A 19082-nucleotide genomic window follows, 5' to 3' on the forward strand; every position below is an offset into this window, starting at 1 on the left:
CTGTTGGGTTTTTGCCGTAGTAATTGTAGAAATGCATAAAATATCAATTTTTTAAAAAGAAACATACCGTGAAAAACCAACCAACACAGTCCAAGGATGTGCTGGGGGCAGTCTGCAAGTGTTGGTGTGCTTCTGGTGCCAACATAACATGCCCGCACCTCACTAATCCTAACCATAAGTCTTTGGAATGGGGGAGGAAACCTGAGCACCTGGAGGAAAACCACTCAGTCACGGGGAGAATGTACATGCTGCTTATAGACAGCGACAGGAATTGAGCGCAGATCGCTGCCCTTGTAAAGCATTGCACTAACTGCTACACTACCATGCCACTTATGTTCTATGTTCTGCTTGAAAATAAGGCAGAAAAGAGTTTGATAGATCAGGAACTGAGGGCAGGTGGGAACTCAGCGAGGAGGGGTAGAGGATTGGGCAGACCATCCATGATCACATTGAGTTATGGGGCAGGTTTGAAGGGCTGGGAGATTGTTTCCTACTCCTGTCTTTCTGTGCTCTTTGAGCATTTGATGCCTTTGGACCTGTATTCACTGGAGTTTAGAAGAATGAAGGGGGTGGGGTGAATCTCATTGAAATCTCCCAAATATTGACAAAGTAGACATGTAGAGGCTGCTTCCAATAGTGGATGAGTTTAGGACCAAGGGACACGGCCTCAAAATTGAAGGACATCTCTTTAGAACAGAGATAAGGAGGAATTTCCTTAAGCAGAGGGTAGTGAGTCTGTGGAAATCATTGCCACAAATGGCTGTGAAGACCAGCTCATGGGTGTATTTAAAGCAGATTTATAGATTTTTGATTAGTAAGGATATTTTAATTATTTGAGAGATACAGCACAGTAACAGGCCCTTTCGACCCACAAGCCCACGTGATCCATTAATTTCCTAACCCAAATGTCTTGGAAAGCAGAAGGAAACTAGAGCACCCAGCGATGGGGAGGGTGGTTAAAAAGGCCTGTGGGATGCTAGGCTTCATTAACAGGGGGACTGAGTTCAAGAGTAGAGAGGTCATGTTGCAACTCTACAAATCTCTGGTGAGACCGCACTTAGAGTATTGTGTTCAGTTCTGGTCACCTCATTATAGGAAGGATGTGTAAGCTATGGAGAGGGTGCAGAGGAGATTTACCAGGATGTTGCCTGGTTTGGAGAACAAGTCATATGAAGCAAGGTTAGCAGAGCTGGGACTTTTCTCTTTGGAGCGTAGAATGAGAGGGGACTTGATAGAGGTCTACAAGATTATGAGAGGCATAGATAGGGTGGATAGACAGTACCTGTTTCCCAGGGCACCAATAGCAAACACCAGAGGGCATATGTACAAAATTAAGGGAGGGAAGTTTAGGGGAGACATCGGGGGCAAGTTTTATACACAGAGGGTTGTGAGTGCCTGGAATGACTTGCCAGGGATGGTGGTGGAGGCTAAAACATTTGGGATATTTAAGAGCCTCTTGGACAGACACATGGATGAAAGAAAAATGGAGGGTTATGGGGTAGTGTGGGTTTAGTACTTTTTTTTAAGGATTATATGGATCGGCACAACATGGAGGGTTGAAGGGCCTGTACTGTGCTGTAGTGTTCTATAGAGCAGGAGAATGGGTTGAGAGGGACAGTAAATCAAATGGCAGAGCTGACTCGATGGGCTGTTTGGCCTAATTCTGATCCTATGACTTTTTGTCTCGTTTATGTGTGACTACTGAAACCACAGGTAAATTGTATAAGGGATTTGGATTCATTGGACTGTGATAAGATTGCTCAAAGAAAACGGACCTCTATTTTGTCATATGTTGAAGCATTTCATAGAACATGACAAGACATAAAAGGCCAAAAAAAGAGCTGCTGGAAGAACTCCATGGGTAAGGCAGCATCTGTGAAGGCAGAGGGGTGGCTGACGTTTTGGGCTGAGATCTTGTGTCAGTGAAAGCAATTTGCAATGAAACAGATTTTTTTTTAAAAACTTTTTTTATTGTTTTCAAATAGTTACAGAATAAATGTGTATGAAAAAAAAATGTTACCCAGCCCCCCTCCTCTTAACCCCTCCCCCCTAACATCCCTATTAAAAAAATAAGAAAGAGAGAAAAAAAGTGAATGCCTGGATGTTGGAAGATCCCCACATGCTCCACGGAGTTCTCATTTTTTTTTTAAATATATGTTAAAATTCTTTTTCTTTTTACTGGCCCATTAAGCCCATTAACATTAAAACTTAAAAAATTTAGTAGATTAGTCATTATTTTTTTTATTATATTACTCCAATCTATAATAATACCTAATCTTTCCACTTTCGTGGTATCCTGGGAAATCTTTATAAAAATCTCTATGTTGCTATGTGTGTCCCCACCAATCATCCAGGCAAAAAGATAGAAAAAAAATTAAAATATAAAGAAAAAAAAACAAAATACCCCCCTACTAATGTTGTGGGAAAAAAACATAACATTACCCCCCTCTGCTGTACGGGTCATGGCAACCGCCATGATTACACACGTGAATCCCGCAGTAACCGATCCACAGCCTCCCAGCCCCCCCTGCAACATAAAAAAGTATATGTATAAGAAGAGAAAAAAAAATACTATTCTCATTTAGTATTTCTAAAATTTTGCTTTTCTCTTCTATAATATCCATAAATGTCCATCACTTCTGTTCCTTGGGTCTATCTTCATCTTTAATCCATTACGTTTGGAAGCCTCTATGTGTAATTAGCGAATAGATGGAAGTTCTTGTACAAACTCCTCCGCTTTTCGTTAATCGGGAAAAAAAATTTTTCCCTCCTCCAAAAAAATTATCAGTGTTGCTGGGTGACGCATTGTAAATTTATAACCCTTTTCCAAAAAAGCTTTTTTCGCTGGGTTAAATTCCTTCTTTCTCTTCAACAGGTTGTAACTTATATCAGGATAAAAAAGAACTGGTTTCCCTGCTATCATCAGTGGCCCGTTTCTATTTTTGGCACTTTGGGCAGCGGCCTTCAGGTTCTTTTCTTTGTCTTGGTATTGTAAGCATTTTATCAAAATTGATCGTGGGTTTTGATCAGCTCGAGGTCTTGACCTTAAAGATCTATGCGCCCTTTCAATCTCAATTGGAGTTTCTCTTTCCATTTCCAATTTTTCAGGGATCCATTTTTGAAAAAAATTTATTGGATCTTCTCCTTCTATATCTTCTTTAAGTCCCAACAATTTTAATATTATTTCGTCTACTGAGATTTTCAAGCTTATCAATTTTTTCCATAAATTGTTTTCTTTCTGATGTCCAAGCAGTATTTTCCTTTTCCATTTTGTCCATTCTTTCAACCATGTCTTCCGTTGTAGTTTCCAAGTCCGTAATTCTTTTTTTCCATTTTTTCCTGTCTCTTTGTCATTTTATCAAGCATAATCTCCATATTGGTCTTTTTTTTAGAGTATTTTTTGATTATTTTTAATTACTTTTAATGTGTCTAATTTATGCATTATTTGCCTCAAAGTCTTTTCTATATTTCTAGAAGGACTTTTAACTCCTTCTTCATCTGATCCTTCCGAGAGATTTGACTCTCCCTCCGATTCGCTATCACTTTCAGTTGCAGTGGTAGCTGGGCTTTGTAGTTCTTGTTGCTCCCGTTTGCGCATGTTCCATCCTTCGCGTTTGCGCAGTTCACGATGGTCTTTTCCTTTGGAAGTGGCCAATGTTGCCACAGTCTTCTGTTCCGTATCGCCGGTGATATAATGCACCTGAGACCGCGGTTCCTCGGTAGACGTGGGCCTTGTTCTTGTTCCAACTTGCGTAGTCTTCCCGGTATTAGTTTTCTTCATCTTCCTTCCTTGAGGCATAGCTTGACACAGTCCGGAGTCGTTTATAAGTAACTTTTAGAAAGTATTGACTAACTTTTCTTCATTTAAACATTAATTTATTAACTTTTTACGGGAGAGCTGGGTCCCTGCGTCTCGATCCTACGTCATCACGTGATGTCCCCCGCAATGAAACAGATTGAAGGACGTGCATCAAGACGTGCAGGGTCTGGACCTGAATCCTCAATCATCCCTCTGCCTCCACGGACGCTGCACGGCTTTCTGAGTGTCTTCAGTAGATAGATAGATAGATAGATAGATAGATACTTTATTCATCCCCATGGGGAAATTCAACATTTTTTCCAATGTCCCATACACTTGTTGTATCAAAAACTCATTACATACAATACTTAACTCAGTAATAATATGATATGCATCTAAATCACTAACTCAAAAAGCATTAATAATAGCTTTAAAAAAAGTTCTTAAGTCCTGGCAGTTGAATTGTAAAGCCTAATGGCATTGGGGAGTATTGACCTCTTCATCCTGTCTGAGGAGCATTGCATCGACAGTAACCTGTCGCTGAAACTGCTTCTCTGTCTCTGGATGGTGCTATGTAGAGGATGTTCAGGGTTTTCCATAATTGACCGTAGCCTACTCAGCGCCCTTCGCTCAGCTACCGATGTTAAACTCTCCAGTACTTTGCCCACGACAGAGCCCACCTTCCTTATCAGCTTATTAAGACGTGAGGCGTCCTTCTTCTTAATGCTTCCTCCCCAACACAGTAGTTTGTTTTTTGCTCCAGATTCTAGTAATGGCAGTGGGCTCTTCATTTTCCTGCCACATCCTGGAGACTTGCAGGTTGGTAGGTTAATTTGCAAATGCAAATTTCACTTATTGTGTAGGCGAGTGGTAGAATCTGGTGGAAGTGGATTAGACAGCACGGTAGCGTAGTGGCTAGCGTAACACTTTACAATCCCATCAAATAGGGTTCAATTCCCACCACTGTCCATAAGGAATTTGTATGTTCCCTCTGTGGCCATGTGGGTTTCCTTCGGGTGCTCTGGTTTCCTCCCACATTCCAAAAGATATGCATTAGGATTAGCGAGTTGTGGGTATGCCACGTTGGCACCAGAAGTGTGCCAACACTTGCAGGCTGCCCCCAGCATATGCTTGGACTGTGTTGGTTGTTAAGGCAGATGATGCATTTCACTGTATGTTTTGATGTACATGTGGCAAAGCTAATTTTTGAAGAACATGGGGAGAATGGTTTAATTTTGGAGGTTAAACTTCAAGGCAGAGTACAAGTTTAATGGCAGGATCCTTAGCAGTGTGAGGAACAGAAGGATCTTGGGATCCCTGTTAATCATTCAAAGATGCAGTGCAAGTTAATTCAGTGGCTAAGAATGCATATGGTGTGTTGCCCTTCACTAGTCTGGGGACTGAATTCAAGAGCAGTGAGATAACGTTGCAGCTCTATAAAACTGATTAGACCACACTTGAAATATTGTGTTCCGTTCTGGTCATCTCATTATAGGAAGGATGTGGAAGCATTAGAGAGGGTCTGGAACAGATTTACCAGAACTAGAAAGCATGTCTTATAAGCAGACGGAGAGCGAATTCAGGATTTTCTCTTTGAAGCAAAGGAGGGTGAGAAGTGACTTGTTAGAGGTGTAAAAGAGTATGGGAAGCAGAAATAGAGTGGACTTTTCCCCCAGAGCTGAAATGGCTAATAAAAGGGGGCATCATTTTAAGGTAATCAGAAGCAAGTGGGGATGTCAGAAGTAAGTTTTTTACGTAGAGTGGTAGGTGACGGGTAATAGTAGAGGCATATACATTAGAGCCATTTAAGAGAGTCCTGTATAGGCACATGGATGAAATAAAAATGGAGGGCTATGTGGGTGGGAAGTGTTAAATTGATTATGGAGTAGAGTAGATTAAAAGTTCGGTACAACATTGTGTGGGGAAGAGCTATACCGTTCTATGTTATAATAAAAATGAATTCATATAGGATTTCTGGAGGGGAATAACCAGTCAACATTTTGGTCCAAGACCTTTTATCAGGACTGGAAAGAAAGGGGCAGAAGCTGCCTGAAGTGCTGAGTTCCACTGGCATTTTGTCTGCATTGCTCCAGTTTTCCAGCGTCTGCACTGGTGTAGGATTTGTGTAAGTGGTTGTTTGATCTTTGGTACAGGCTCAGTGGTCTGTGACTCTGTGGAACCCTTTGAACCTTGAAGAATTTATGCAGATGCAGAGTTTTGAGGTGAATAATCCAAGTTCCATGAGAATTTGAAAGGTCAAAAGAAACAGCTGCGAGTTTAATTTGCAACCAGGTAACAGTCAATGTCTTGCAACAAAAATTAATCTCTGGGTTTAGCTGAAGTTCCAGGACTCAGAGAAGTGAAGAGTTCAAGTTTTAAAGGAAATGTGTATTGTCACTAAAATCCAATTTGCTTTACTTCTTTAAAAACACAACTAGTTTTACCTGAATGGCCAATTTGCATATCACAACCCCTCACAAACAGCAGTGATATTGCTGGTCATTGGTGTTTTTCATGTTGGATTAAATGACAAATATTGGACAGGGTGTTGGGGAGAACTTCCACACTCTTCGCCCCCCCCCCCATGCACTGTCACTTTATGCTTGCACTCCACACCTTGTACCTACACTGACACAGCCACTGTCCTGTTGTGTTGCCATATTCCCTGCTGCTGCCTGAAGAGTTACTCTTGCCAAGAGTCACTTTCTCATTTCCTATCAGTTCAGGTATCCCTGCGCCTAGTGTCACTTTGTACGATCCATCTACGTACTGTCTAGAAGCTAATCTTATGCATATTCTTAAGATTATGCCACAATCAACAGTTATTTCCACATTGTGTTTTATAGGATTGCTTTTATTTATATTTATTGTGTTCTTTATCTTCTTGTGTGTTTTTTTTATATGCTGTATTGGATCCGGAGTAACAATCATTATGTTCTCTTTTACACTTGTGTACTGAAGAATGATAATAAGTAATTTTAAGTCTTGAATAGAGGGTGGCAGACACTAGTATCTGTGTCTTTTAACCTCCTGTTACAGCTCCTAATATGTCGGAATTACAAAGGCGATGTGGACATGTCGGAGATCGAGCACTTCATCCCCATTCTAACACAGAAGGAAGATGAAGGAACTCTCTCCCCGCTAGTAGCTCACGGCAAAGTTCACTTCTTGTGGATTAAACACCGAAACCTGTACCGTATCCTTTCTGTGTGACAGATTGCATTGCAGTGTCTCCACCCAGTGGGTAAAAATGATGATTCACAAAGCCTTGGAGTTCTGATCAAACCGGCTGTTCAAACCCACACCACAAAGTTCACTGCAGATGCTGTGTCAAATCAAGATATACAAAAACGCTGGATGAACTCAGCAGGTCGAGCAGCATCCGTTGAAAGAAGCAGTCAACGTTTCGTCAGGACTAAAGAAGGAGGGGGCAGGGGCCCTATAAAGAAGGTGGGGGGAGGGTGGAAAACCAATCAGAAGAAAGATCAAGGGGTGGGGGAGGGAAAGCAGGGAGGGGATAGGCAGGAGAGGTGAAGAAGGAACCTAAGGGGAAAGCACTATGGGTAGTAGAAGAAGGCAGAGTCATGAGAGGTGATAGGCAGCTAGAAGAGGAGACAGAGTGAAGGTGGGATGGGGGAAGGGAGAGGGAGGGAATTACTGGAAGTTGGAGAATTCGATGTTCATACCAAGGGGCTGGAGACTACCCAGACGGTATATGAGGTGTTGTTCCTCCAACCGAAGTTTGGCCTCATCATGGCAGTAGAGGAGGCCATGTATGGACATATCCGAATGAGAATGTGAAGCAGAGTTGAAGTGAGTGGCAACTGGGAGATCCTGTCTGTTGTGCTCGACGAAGCGGTCCCCCAATCTGCGTCGGGTCTTGCCGATGTAGAGGAGGCCGCACCGGATGCAATAGATGACCCCAACAGACTCACGTGAAGTGTTGCCTCACCTGGAAGGACTGTTTGGGGCCCTGAATGGTGGGAAGAGAGGAGGTGTAGTCAATTTCATCGACTTTGCCTCTAACTTTCACCCAGCCCTCAAATTCACTTGGTCCATCTCGGACACTTCTCTCCCCTTTCTCGATCTCTCGGTCTCCAGCTCTGGAGATAGACTGTCCACTGACATCTTCTATAAACCCACTGACTTCCATAACTACCTTATCTATACCTCTTCCCACTCTGCCCAATGCAAAAATTCTATTCCCTATTCCCAGTTCCTCCTTCTCCACCGCATCTGCTCCAAGGATGAGGCTTTCCGTTCCAGGACATCCCAAATGTCCTCTTTCTTTAAGAATTGTGGTTTCCCTTCTGCCGTCATCAATGATTCCCTCACCCGCATCTCCTCCATTTCCCGCACTTTGGCCCTCACCCCATCCTCCCATCACCACAACAGGGACCGTGTTCCTCTTGTCCTCACCTACCACCCCACTAGCCTCCGGATCCAGCATGTTATCTTCCGCAACTTCTGCCACCTTCAACAGGACCCCACCACTAAGGACATCTTTCTCTCTCTACCCCTCTCTGCTTTTTGCAGGGATCGTTCCCTCCGCGACTGCCTGGTCCACACGTCCCTCCCCACAGATCTCCCACCTGGCACTTATCCCTGCAAGCGTAAGTGCTACATCTGTCCCTACACCTCCTCTCTTACCACCATTCAGGGCCCCAAACAGTCCTTCCAGGTGAGGCGACACTTCACTTGTGAGTCTGTTGGGGTAATCTATTGCATCCGGTGCTCCCGGTGCGGCCTCCTCTACATCGGCGAGACCCGACGCAGATCGGGGGACTGCTTAATCGAGCACCTCCACTCCATCCACCACAACAGACAGGATCTCCCAGTTGCCACTCACTTCAACTCTGCTTCACATTCCCATTCGGATATGTCCATACATGGCCTCCTCTACTGCCATGATGAGGCCAAACTTCGGTTGGAGGAACAACATCTCATATACCGTCTGGGTAGTCTCCAGCCCCTTGGTATGAACATCGAATTCTCCAACTTCCGGTAATTCCCTCCCTCTCACTTCCCCCATCCCACCTTCACTCTGTCTCCTCTTCTAGCTGCCTATCACCTCTCATGACTCTGCCTTCTTCTATTACCCATAGTGCTTTCCCCTTGGATTCTTTCTTCACCTCTCCTGCCTATCCCCTCTCTGCTTCCCCTCCCCCACCCCTTGATCTTTCCTCTGATTGGTTTTCCACCCTCCCCCCACCTTCTTTATAGGGTCCCTGCCCCCTCCTCCTTTAGTCCTGATGAAGGGTCTCGACCCAAAACGTTGACTGCTTCTTTCAATGGATGCTGCTCGACCTGCTGAGTTCATCCAGCTTTTTTGTACATCTCAAACCCACACCTTAACCTCAGATGAGTCTGGTATTGGGCATACTGAATGAGATTTCACTTTCAACTTTTGCCATTTACGCTACTCAGTTGACTGAGAGGTTGGCACCCTGAACTCTTCCCACTACCTACACTCAGGAACTAGAGGGCATCAGTTTAATGTGAGGTGGAGAGATTTAATAGGAACCTGAGGGGCAACTTTTTCACCCAGACAGCAGTCGGTATATGGAATGAGGTGCCCGAAGAAGGGGCCGAGGCAGGTATATGATCAACATTCAAAAGGTGCTTGGACAGGTACGTGGATAGGAAGGGTTTAGAGGGATATGGGCCAAATGCAGGCAAATGTAGTGGCCTCATTCGTTGGTGAGTCCTGGGGTCGATACCAAAAATCAAAGCCCAGAGGTTGATTGGGGGTCTGTAAAACCACTGGGGAACTAGAAGCCCAGTGCCTGCGAGGACTACCTGTCCTGGGGTTGGAGGACTCTACTTGAGCTTGAGTGGGTGGGTGGGAGGGAGGAAAGAGGCTTGTTTTGCTCCATGTTAACTCTTTGCTTAATGAATCTAATTTATCCTTTAAGGACAACCAGTTCTCTCTCTCTGAGTTCGCTCAGTGGTAAAGCTTTCTGATGGCATTAAGAACATAGAACAGTTCAGCATTGTATGGTGCTTCAGGCCACAATGTCCTGCCAACCAACATAAACCTACTCCACAACCTTTCCTTCCTACAGAGAGAGAGGTTTGTATTCTTGCTGGTGGGACACAAGGCATTCAGCTAGACAGGCTCAACAGGTTGATATTTTGTTCATTAGGCTAAGGAGAATGGTTATCTCCAAATTTTAGAATGACACACAAAACGCTGGAGAAACTCAGCAGGTCAGACTCCTTCTCTGTGATCTCTCCAGATTTTATTACAGGGATCTGCAGGGTCTGTTCCTCCATATCTTGTAGTTCCAACACGGGTATTTGCCACCTCCCCCTGCCCTTATTCAACTCCCTCTGTTACCTCTCCCTCCAGGTAGGTCAGCTCCGATGAACGAGCCCTCCACACTGTGTCTCAGCCAACACTACTGAGGCTCGCTCTTTCAGATTAGAGGTTCATGTACTTACCACATGTACGTTGAAATGTGTCATTTGTGTTAACCACAGCTGGGGGCATCCTGAGAGTTGTCAGTACACATTCTGGCACCAACACAGCATCTCAATAAAACACAGCATGCCCTCCATTTTCAGCCAAACAACACAAGCAGCAACAAACAAATGACAATAGACAAACAAGCACCTTTTCTCCATCCCACCCAACCACACACATAGAACATAGAACAGCGCATTGGCAGTAGCGTAGCGGTTAGCACAACACTTTTCAGTACAGGCAACCCAGGTTCAATTCCCGCTGCTGCCTGTAAGGAGTTTGTACTTTCTCCCTGAGACCATGCTTGTTTCCTCTGGTGCTCTGGTTTCCTCCCACAGTCTATAGACATACTAGTTAGCAGGCTAATTGGTCATTGTAAATGGTGGATTAAATTGGGCATTGCTGGGAGACGTAAAGGGCCAGAAGGATTTACTCTAGACTTTACTCTTTAACCTACTCCAAGATTAATCTAACCCTTTCCTCCTACATAGCCCTCCATTTTTCTATCATCCATGTGTCGATCTACGAGTTTCTTAAATGCCCCAATGTATCGGCCTCTACTACCACCGCTGGCAGGATATTCAACCTGCATTTACCACTCTCTATGTAAAGAATTTTACTCTGACATACCCCTCTCTTTCCTTCAATTTTTTTAAAGCTTTTTTTGTCACATGTACATCAAAACATACAGTGAAATACATAATTCGCATCAAATCAGCAAAGATTGCTACATCTTGCTACAAAGAGGTGCTACATTTTGGTAGGAATAATCCAAATAGGACATACATGGTAAATGGTAGGGCATTGAAGAATGCAGTAGAACAGAGTGATCTAGGAATAATGGTGCATAGTTCCCTGAAGGTGGAATCTCATGTGGATAGGGTGGTGAAGAAAGCTTTTGGTATGCTGGCCTTTATAAATGAGAGCATTGAGTATAGGAGTTGGGATGTAATGTTAAAATTATACAAGGTATTGGTAAGGCTGAATTTGGAGTATTGTGTACAGTTCTGGTCACTGAATTATAGGAAAGATGTCAACAAAATGGAGAGAGTACTGAGAAGATTTACTAGAATGTTACCTGGGTTTCAGCACCTAAGTTACAGAGAAAGATTGAACAAGTTAGGTCTTTATTCTTTGGAGCATAGAAGGTTGAGGGGGGATTTGATAGAGGTATTTAAAATGATGAGGGGGATAGATAGAGTTGACGTGGATAGGCTTTTTCCATTGAGAGTAGGGGAGATTCAAACAAGAGGACATGAGTTGAGACCTGGGGGACAAAAGTTTCAGGGTAACACGAGGGGGAATTTCTTTACTCAGAGAGTGGTAGTTGTGTGGAATGAGCTTCCAGTAGAAGTGGTAGAGGCAGGTTTGGTATTGTCATTTAAAGTAAAATTGGATAGGTATATGGACAGGAAAGGAATGGAAGGTTATGGGCTGAGTGCGGGCCAGTGGGACTAGGTGAGAGTAAGCATTCGGCACGGACTAGAAGGGCAGAGATGGCCTGTTTCCATGCTGTAATTGTTATATGGTTATTGTGCTGGGGACAGTCCACAATTGTCGCTGTGCTTCTGGTGCCTACATAGCATGCCCACAATTTACTAATGCGAACTCGTAACACTTGGGATATGGAGGAAACTGGAAAACCTCGAGGAAATCCACTTCATCACAGGGACAATGTACAGAGAGTGGCGGAATTGGACACTGATCGCTGGAACTTGAAAACATTATGCTAAGTGCTTTGCCATGTATGGATACCATGGTCCAAAGTAATGGTGAGATTCAGATTTATTTGTCTCAGTAATTGTATCAAAACATACCGTAATATGTGTCATTTGTTTTGACAACCAACACAGCCCTAAGGATGTGCTGGAGACAGCCCACAGGTGTTGCCACATGTTCCGGCACCAACATAATGTGCCCACAGTGCTCGGCAGAGCCACACAGAACACAATGAGCAACAAAACACCAAAAGGAAAACAAGCTCCTTTCCTCCCTCGCACATACACAGTCCTTGAATCCCAAGACAGGTTGTCTTCTTGGGCCTTCAGCTTCCAGCAGACTCAGAAACGCAGACAGTGAACCTTCGACTACCCCAGTGGACTCAGAAACGCAGACAGTGAACCTTCGACTACCCCAGTGGACTCAGAAACGCAGACAGTGAACCTTCGACTACCCCAGCAGACTCAGAAACGCAGACAGTGAACCTTCGACTACCCCAGTGGACTCGGACCGCAGACAGTGAACCTTCGACTACCCCAGTGGACTCGGACCGCAGACAGTGAACCTTCGACTACCCCAGTGGACTCGGACCACAGACAGTGAACCTTCGACTACCCCAGCAGACTCAGAAACGCAGACAGTGAACCTTCGACTACCCCAGTGGACTCAGAAACGCAGACAGTGAACCTTCGACTACCCCAGCAGACTCAGAAACGCAGACAGTGAACCTTCGACTACCCCAGTGGACTCAGAAACGCAGACAGTGAACCTTCGACTACCCCAGTGGACTTGGACCGCAGACAGTGAACCTTCGACTACCCCAGTGGACTCGGACCGCAGACAGTGAACCTTCGACTACCCCAGCAGACTCAGAAACGCAGACAGTGAACCTTCGACTACCCCAGCAGACTCAGAAACGCAGACAGTGAACCTTCGACTACCCCAGCAGACTCAGAAACGCAGACAGGGAACCTTCGACTACCCCAGTGGACTCAGAAACGCAGACAGTGAACCTTCGACTACCCCAGCAGACTCAGAAACGCAGACAGTGAACCTTCGACTACCCCAGTGGACTCAGAAACGCAGACAGGGAACCTTCGACTACCCCAGTGGACTCGGACCGCAGACAGTGAACCTTCGACTACCCCAGTGGACTCAGAAACGCAGACAGTGAACCTTCGACTACCCCAGCAGACTCAGAAACGCAGACAGTGAACCTTCGACTACCCCAGTGGACTCAGAAACGCAGACAGTGAACCTTCGACTACCCCAGTGGACTCGGACAGCAGACAGTGAACCTTCGACTACCCCAGTGGACTCAGAAACGCAGACAGTGAACCTTCGACTACCCCAGTGGACTCAGAAACGCAGACAGTGAACCTTCGACTACCCCAGTGGACTCGGACAGCAGACAGTGAACCTTCGACTACCCCAGTGGACTCAGAAACGCAGACAGTGAACCTTCGACTACCCCAGCAGACTCAGAAACGCAGACAGCGAACCTTCGACTACCCCAGCAGACTCAGAAACGCAGACAGTGAACCTTCGACTACCCCAGCAGACTCAGAAACGCAGACAGTGAACCTTCGACTACCCCAGTGGACTCAGAAACGCAGACAGTGAACCTTCGACTACCCCAGTGGACTCGGACAGCAGACAGCGAACCTTCGACTACCCCAGTGGACTCAGAAACGCAGACAGTGAACCTTCGACTACCCCAGTGGACTCGGACAGCAGACAGCGAACCTTTGACTACCCCAGCAGACTCAGAAACGCAGACAGTGAACCTTCGACTACCCCAGTGGACTCGGACAGCAGACAGGGAACCTTCGACTACCCCAGTGGACTCGGACAGCAGACAGCGAACCTTCGACTACCCCAGCAGACTCAGAAACGCAGACAGTGAACCTTCGACTACCCCAGTGGACTCGGACAGCAGACAGGGAACCTTCGACTACCCCAGTGGACTTGGACCGCAGACAGGGAACCTTCGACTACCCCAGTGGACTCAGAAACGCAGACAGGGAACCTTCGACTACCCCAGTGGACTCGAACAGCAGACAGCGAACCTTCGACTACCCCAGTGGACTTGGACCGCAGACAGTGAACCTTCGACTACCCCGGTGGACTCGGACAGCAGACAGCGAACCTTCGACTACCCCGGTGGACTTGGACAGCAGACAGCGAACCTTCGACTACCCCGGTGGACTCGGACAGCAGACAGCGAACCTTCGACTACCCCAGTGGACTCGGGATTTTGCTGACCCAGTGCTCTGGCCAGTCTCCAGGTCTTGGTCATTGTGCTTTGACTTCCGGACTTCTGACTGACCTTTGGGCTCCAATCTGTCCAATCACAACACCCCCTTTGTTGTCTCCCACCTTCCCACTTTACTTCATTTTAAAACGCATTTGATTTCCTCTCGATCATGGATACTCCCTGATGTGGTGAGTATTTCAAAGACTTTCTGTTTTAGTAAGTTCCAGATGCAGACTCTGTCAGCAAGTAGTCTGATAATGGTGTGGCTGCCATTATGATGATAGTAGCTTGGGGTTTCTGTGTGGTTGGATTTGATGGGAATGGAGCTGTGACCATACAGTAGCCTCAGAAGACATGAGATGGCCGATGCTAGAGTCTGGGGCCACAAAGGTAGTGATGGAGCAACTCGGTGGAAGGGAGTGCTGTCCATTTCCTTCCACTGAGGGGCTGGCATTCCACCAGCAGCTTGTTTGTTGCTCCAGTTTGGCCATTCTGATCGAGCCCAGGACCACCAGAGCAAAAATCCACCCATTACACAAATCTAAAGAGTTGAGTGAGCTAGTGTTTTCCTCTTTGGAGCGAAGAAGGATGAGAGCTGTCTTGATGGAGGTGTTTAAGATGATGAGGTTTAGGTTGAATGGACTGCCAGTGTAAAAATGTCTAATATGAGGGGGCGTGATGTTAAGGTGAATGGAGGAAAGAATGGGGGGGGGTCGATGTCAGAGGTAGGTTTTGGTGGGTGTGTGGAATGAACTGAAGAAGTGGTGGTAGAGGTAGATACATTAGGGGCATTAAGGAGACTCTTAGATAGGTACATGGATGATAGAAAAACACGGAGGGGTCTGTGGGATGGAAGGGTTAGACTGATCTTTGAGTAGATTAAAGGTTTGGCACACAGTGTGGACTGAAGGGCCTGTATTGTGCAGCACAATATCAAACTTGACAACATGAACATCAATTTCTATAACTTCCAGTAATTCCTCCCCCTCCCTCCTCCCTTTTCCCAATCTCCATTCTAGCTCTCCTCTTACCCCTTCCCTTTTTCTCACCTGCCCATCACCTCCCTCTGATGCTCCTCCTTCCCTTTCTCCCATGGTCTACTCTACTCACCTATCAAGTTCCTCCTTCAGACCTTTACCTTTTCCACCTATCACCTCTCAACTTCTTGCTTTAACTCTCTTCCCTACCCACCCACCTCCCCCTCCACCTGGTCTCACCTATCACATGCCTCCCCCACTTTCTTATTCCCCTTCCTTTCCAGTCCTGATGAAGGGTCTCAGCCCAAAATGTCAACTGTTTATTCATCTCCATTGAGTTCCTCTGGCATTTTGTGTGTTGCACTCTTTTACTTTTATGTAATGGTGACCACTTCAGAATGGGCTCTGTTTCACTCGAGCATTAAACAGGTTAACTTATTTTCAACTGAATTTCAAGGTAGTCAAACAAACAGCAGAAACAAGAAGGTTGACAAGGAGTTTATGATGGAATTGACTTCATTGGTTTTGCCACTTTGGGAACTTTGTGATAAGTTGAAAAGTGTTGAATCATTTTCCTTTAACCTGGAGTTCAGTGGTTGCAATGACAAAGAAAAATGCAAATGCCTCTCTTGTGTATGCGTTCCTGTATAAAATCATCCAGGTAAGAGTTCCTATTCAGTTCCTCTGTTTAACTAAATGATCCCAGTTGATCATTTTTGCTTTGTGTCTGCTCCGTTAACAAGCAGAAAGCTCCCTCGGACCCTACCTGGGCCACCATCCCTCCTGAACAGATTCAGATTTATTTATCACATGTACATCAAACATACAGTGAAATTCATCATTTGTGTTAATGACCTACACAACCTAGAGATCAGCTGGGGGCAGCCCACAAGTCTCGGCACACATTCTGGCACCACAATGCTCGCCAGATCAAAACCAAACACAACAAAACCAAAAAGCAACCCCCTTTCCTCCCTCCCACCACACACACGGGCAAACCTCCAGCCTGCAGTCTTCAGGCCTTCGACATTCTGACTTGGCACTCCAACCTTTGGTATCAGCTCTTGGACAGGGCAATGATGGGATCCCGATCACCAAGCTCAAACTCTAAGTTCACCAACTGAGCAGTCTCTATGCCTCCTGCTTGCATGGGCATCTGATCCTAGGACCCACTGAGCTGGGACAGCCTGACATCACCCATTCACATTGCTGGATTCCTAATGTGGAGGTCTGACCTCTGACTCCTCCACATCCCTGTCCCTGAACCCTAATCCGACCTCTAACTTCCCCATATCACTGTCCCTCTAACTCCCCTCCCTGTCCCTAAAAACCATTCTTACAAACTTTAAAAAAACACAACTAGGTCAGAGCCACAAACTTGATAGAGACCTTGGCTCAGCACCATCTTGAAACCCTGCCTATGGTCATAGCCACAGTTATAGGCTGCTTGGACCCTATTCAACCCGACCATAGCTACCTGGAATCTTCCCTGCTGCATGACTTGTCGTGCGCACACACATGAAACACAACTCAGTCGGGCACCTCTACCAATTTACAAGAAGCCAATCTGGTCTGAGGACCTGTAATTGGTTTTCGATCCCATTCAACACACAGACCGGGCTCCACTGGTCTTGGGTTGGGTAGGCAAGTTCAGATCCAGATGCCCTAAATTGTAAATACTGGTATGACTTCAATCATGTACTCTCCACATCAGACCCTCACGAGATGGAGGGTGAGTTAATCAGAGAGGCTGACCATCAAGAGTGGCCACTGTCATTACTGTCACAATAGTGGTTGAGGTCGTTGTCATGTGCAATGTAAAGCTTGCTTGCAGCAGCATCACAGGTTCAGACAACACACAGAATATAAATAGTGCAGAACAGTGAGGAGAAAAAAATTGCACAAGACTAGTGCAAAACAAAACAATCATTGATGAGACAATGGTGGTGCAAGAGGTAGTGTTTCCTTTTGCTCCCTTTTTACACTACAGATATTTTAATAATTTTACTGTAATTTATGGTAATTTTTGTTTCACTATAATGTCAATGAACTTCATGTTATACAGTCCTGTGCAAAAGTCTTAAGCACATATATATAGCTGAGACGTTTGCACAGTACTGTATTTGTCAACGTGGAGCAGAGGGCGAGTTAGTAAATCTGGCAGGAGCAAAGGATGTAGGGAATGGCGAGGATGCAGCACCATGGGAGGGGTGTGGGATAGAAAGCAGGGGAGGAGTGCCGGGGCAGGGGTCACTCGGGTGCAGACACCAGGCAAGCTTATTTGATTCCAAACAACTGGTTTATTGATCATGTCAGAATGTCTCTCTGGTGCTAACCACTCCCTCCCCTCTCACTTTCACCTCTCCCAACCATGATTCCCTTCTCCCTGCTCCCTTCCCACTCTCAGTCCACAATAGAGACCCACGTCAGAATCAGGTTTATCATCACTCACACATGTCATGAAATTTGTTTATGTTTTGTGACAGCAGTATAGTGCAATACATAAAATTACTATAACACGTCTACAGCTATATATACGTGCCTAGGACTTTTGCTCAGTACTGCATGTCAGTAATAATAAACCTGATTCTGATTCTGGTCACTCAACGTCACTTTCAGAACTTGGTGTTCCCCTGGAATGTCACACCTTGCTTCCTCCCCAGGTCTTCACAGAATACTTCAAGGAGCTGGAGGAGGAGAGTATCCGGGATAACTTTGTGATCATCTATGAGCTCCTGGACGAAGTGATGGACTTTGGGTTCCCCCAGACCACCGAAAGTAAAATTCTACAGGAGTGAGTATCAGCAGTCACACCACCCCCAGCTCCTGCTTAGACAGAGGGTGGTGAACGTGTGGAGTTTATGGCCACAGGCAGCTGAGGAGGACAGGTTGTTGGGTGTATTTAAGGCTGAGATTGATTGATAGGTTCTTGATTGGACACAACATCAAAGGAGAAGGACGGGGAGTGGGGCTGAGGAGGGAGAGAAAAACGATCAGCCATGATTGAATGATGGAACAGATTTGATGGGCTAAGTGGCCTAATTCGGCTCCTATGTCTTATGGTCTAATGACCCCTCATTGATTAAACACCAGAGGTGGAGAAGTTGGACACTGGGCCACACGTCAGTTTACAGAGAAACTGGGTTAAAGATCCTTCATCACAATTAGAACAGAGAAGAGGAGAAATTTCTTTAGCCAGAGTGTGGTGAATCTGAAGGTTTGTGAGAATGATCCCAGGAGTTACAAGGTTAAAGTATGAGGCGTGTTTAATAGCTCTGGGCCTGTGTTCGATAAAGTTTAGAAGAATGAGGGGGGATCTCATTGAAAGCTACAGAACATTGAAAGGTCCAGATAGCGTGGATGAGGAGAGGATGTTTCCTCCAGTGGGGGAGTCCAGGATCAGAGGGCACAGCCTCAGAGTCCAAGAACTGCTCTTTAGAACAGAGATGAGGGGCAATTTCTTTATCCAGAGGCTGGTGAATCTGTGGAATTCATAGAAAACCTACAGCACAATACAGGCCATTCGGCCCACAAAGCTGTGCCGAACATGTACTCACTTTAGAAATTACCTAGGGTTACCCATAGCCCTCTGTTTTCGAAGCTCCACGTACCTATCCTGGAGTCTCTTAAAAGACCCTATCATATCCACCATCACCATTGTTGGCAGCCGATTCCACTCACTCACCACTCTCTACGTTAAAAAAACTAAACCTTGACAACTCCTCTGTACCTAATTCCAAGCACCTTAAAAATGTGCCTTCTCATGCTAGCAGCTTTGAGTGTCCTATGGACTTGGCCCCAAGATCCCTCTGATCCTCTACACTGCCAAGAGTCTTACCATTAATACTATATTCTGCCATCATA

The 19082-nt window shown here is 45.6% G+C and overlaps 2 protein-coding genes across 2 annotated transcripts in view; both read left to right on the forward strand.

Moving 5' to 3' along the window:
* The window catches only part of c16h19orf53 (chromosome 16 C19orf53 homolog), a 355432-nt gene that overhangs the window by 253384 nt on the left and 82966 nt on the right, over positions 1 to 19082 (forward strand). The window lies entirely within an intron of this gene.
* The window catches only part of LOC140740103 (AP-1 complex subunit mu-2), a 63223-nt gene that overhangs the window by 6015 nt on the left and 38126 nt on the right, over positions 1 to 19082 (forward strand). Inside the window, exons 2-4 of the mRNA XM_073068997.1 lie at positions 6839 to 6995; positions 15812 to 15879; positions 17882 to 18012. Coding sequence (XP_072925098.1) covers positions 6839 to 6995; positions 15812 to 15879; positions 17882 to 18012 — 356 coding nt within the window. The remainder of the gene's footprint in view (positions 1 to 6838; positions 6996 to 15811; positions 15880 to 17881; positions 18013 to 19082) is intronic.

The sequence above is a fragment of the Hemitrygon akajei genome, chromosome 16 (assembly GCF_048418815.1).
Source record: "Hemitrygon akajei chromosome 16, sHemAka1.3, whole genome shotgun sequence".
Classification (NCBI taxonomy): Eukaryota; Metazoa; Chordata; class Chondrichthyes; order Myliobatiformes; family Dasyatidae; genus Hemitrygon; species Hemitrygon akajei.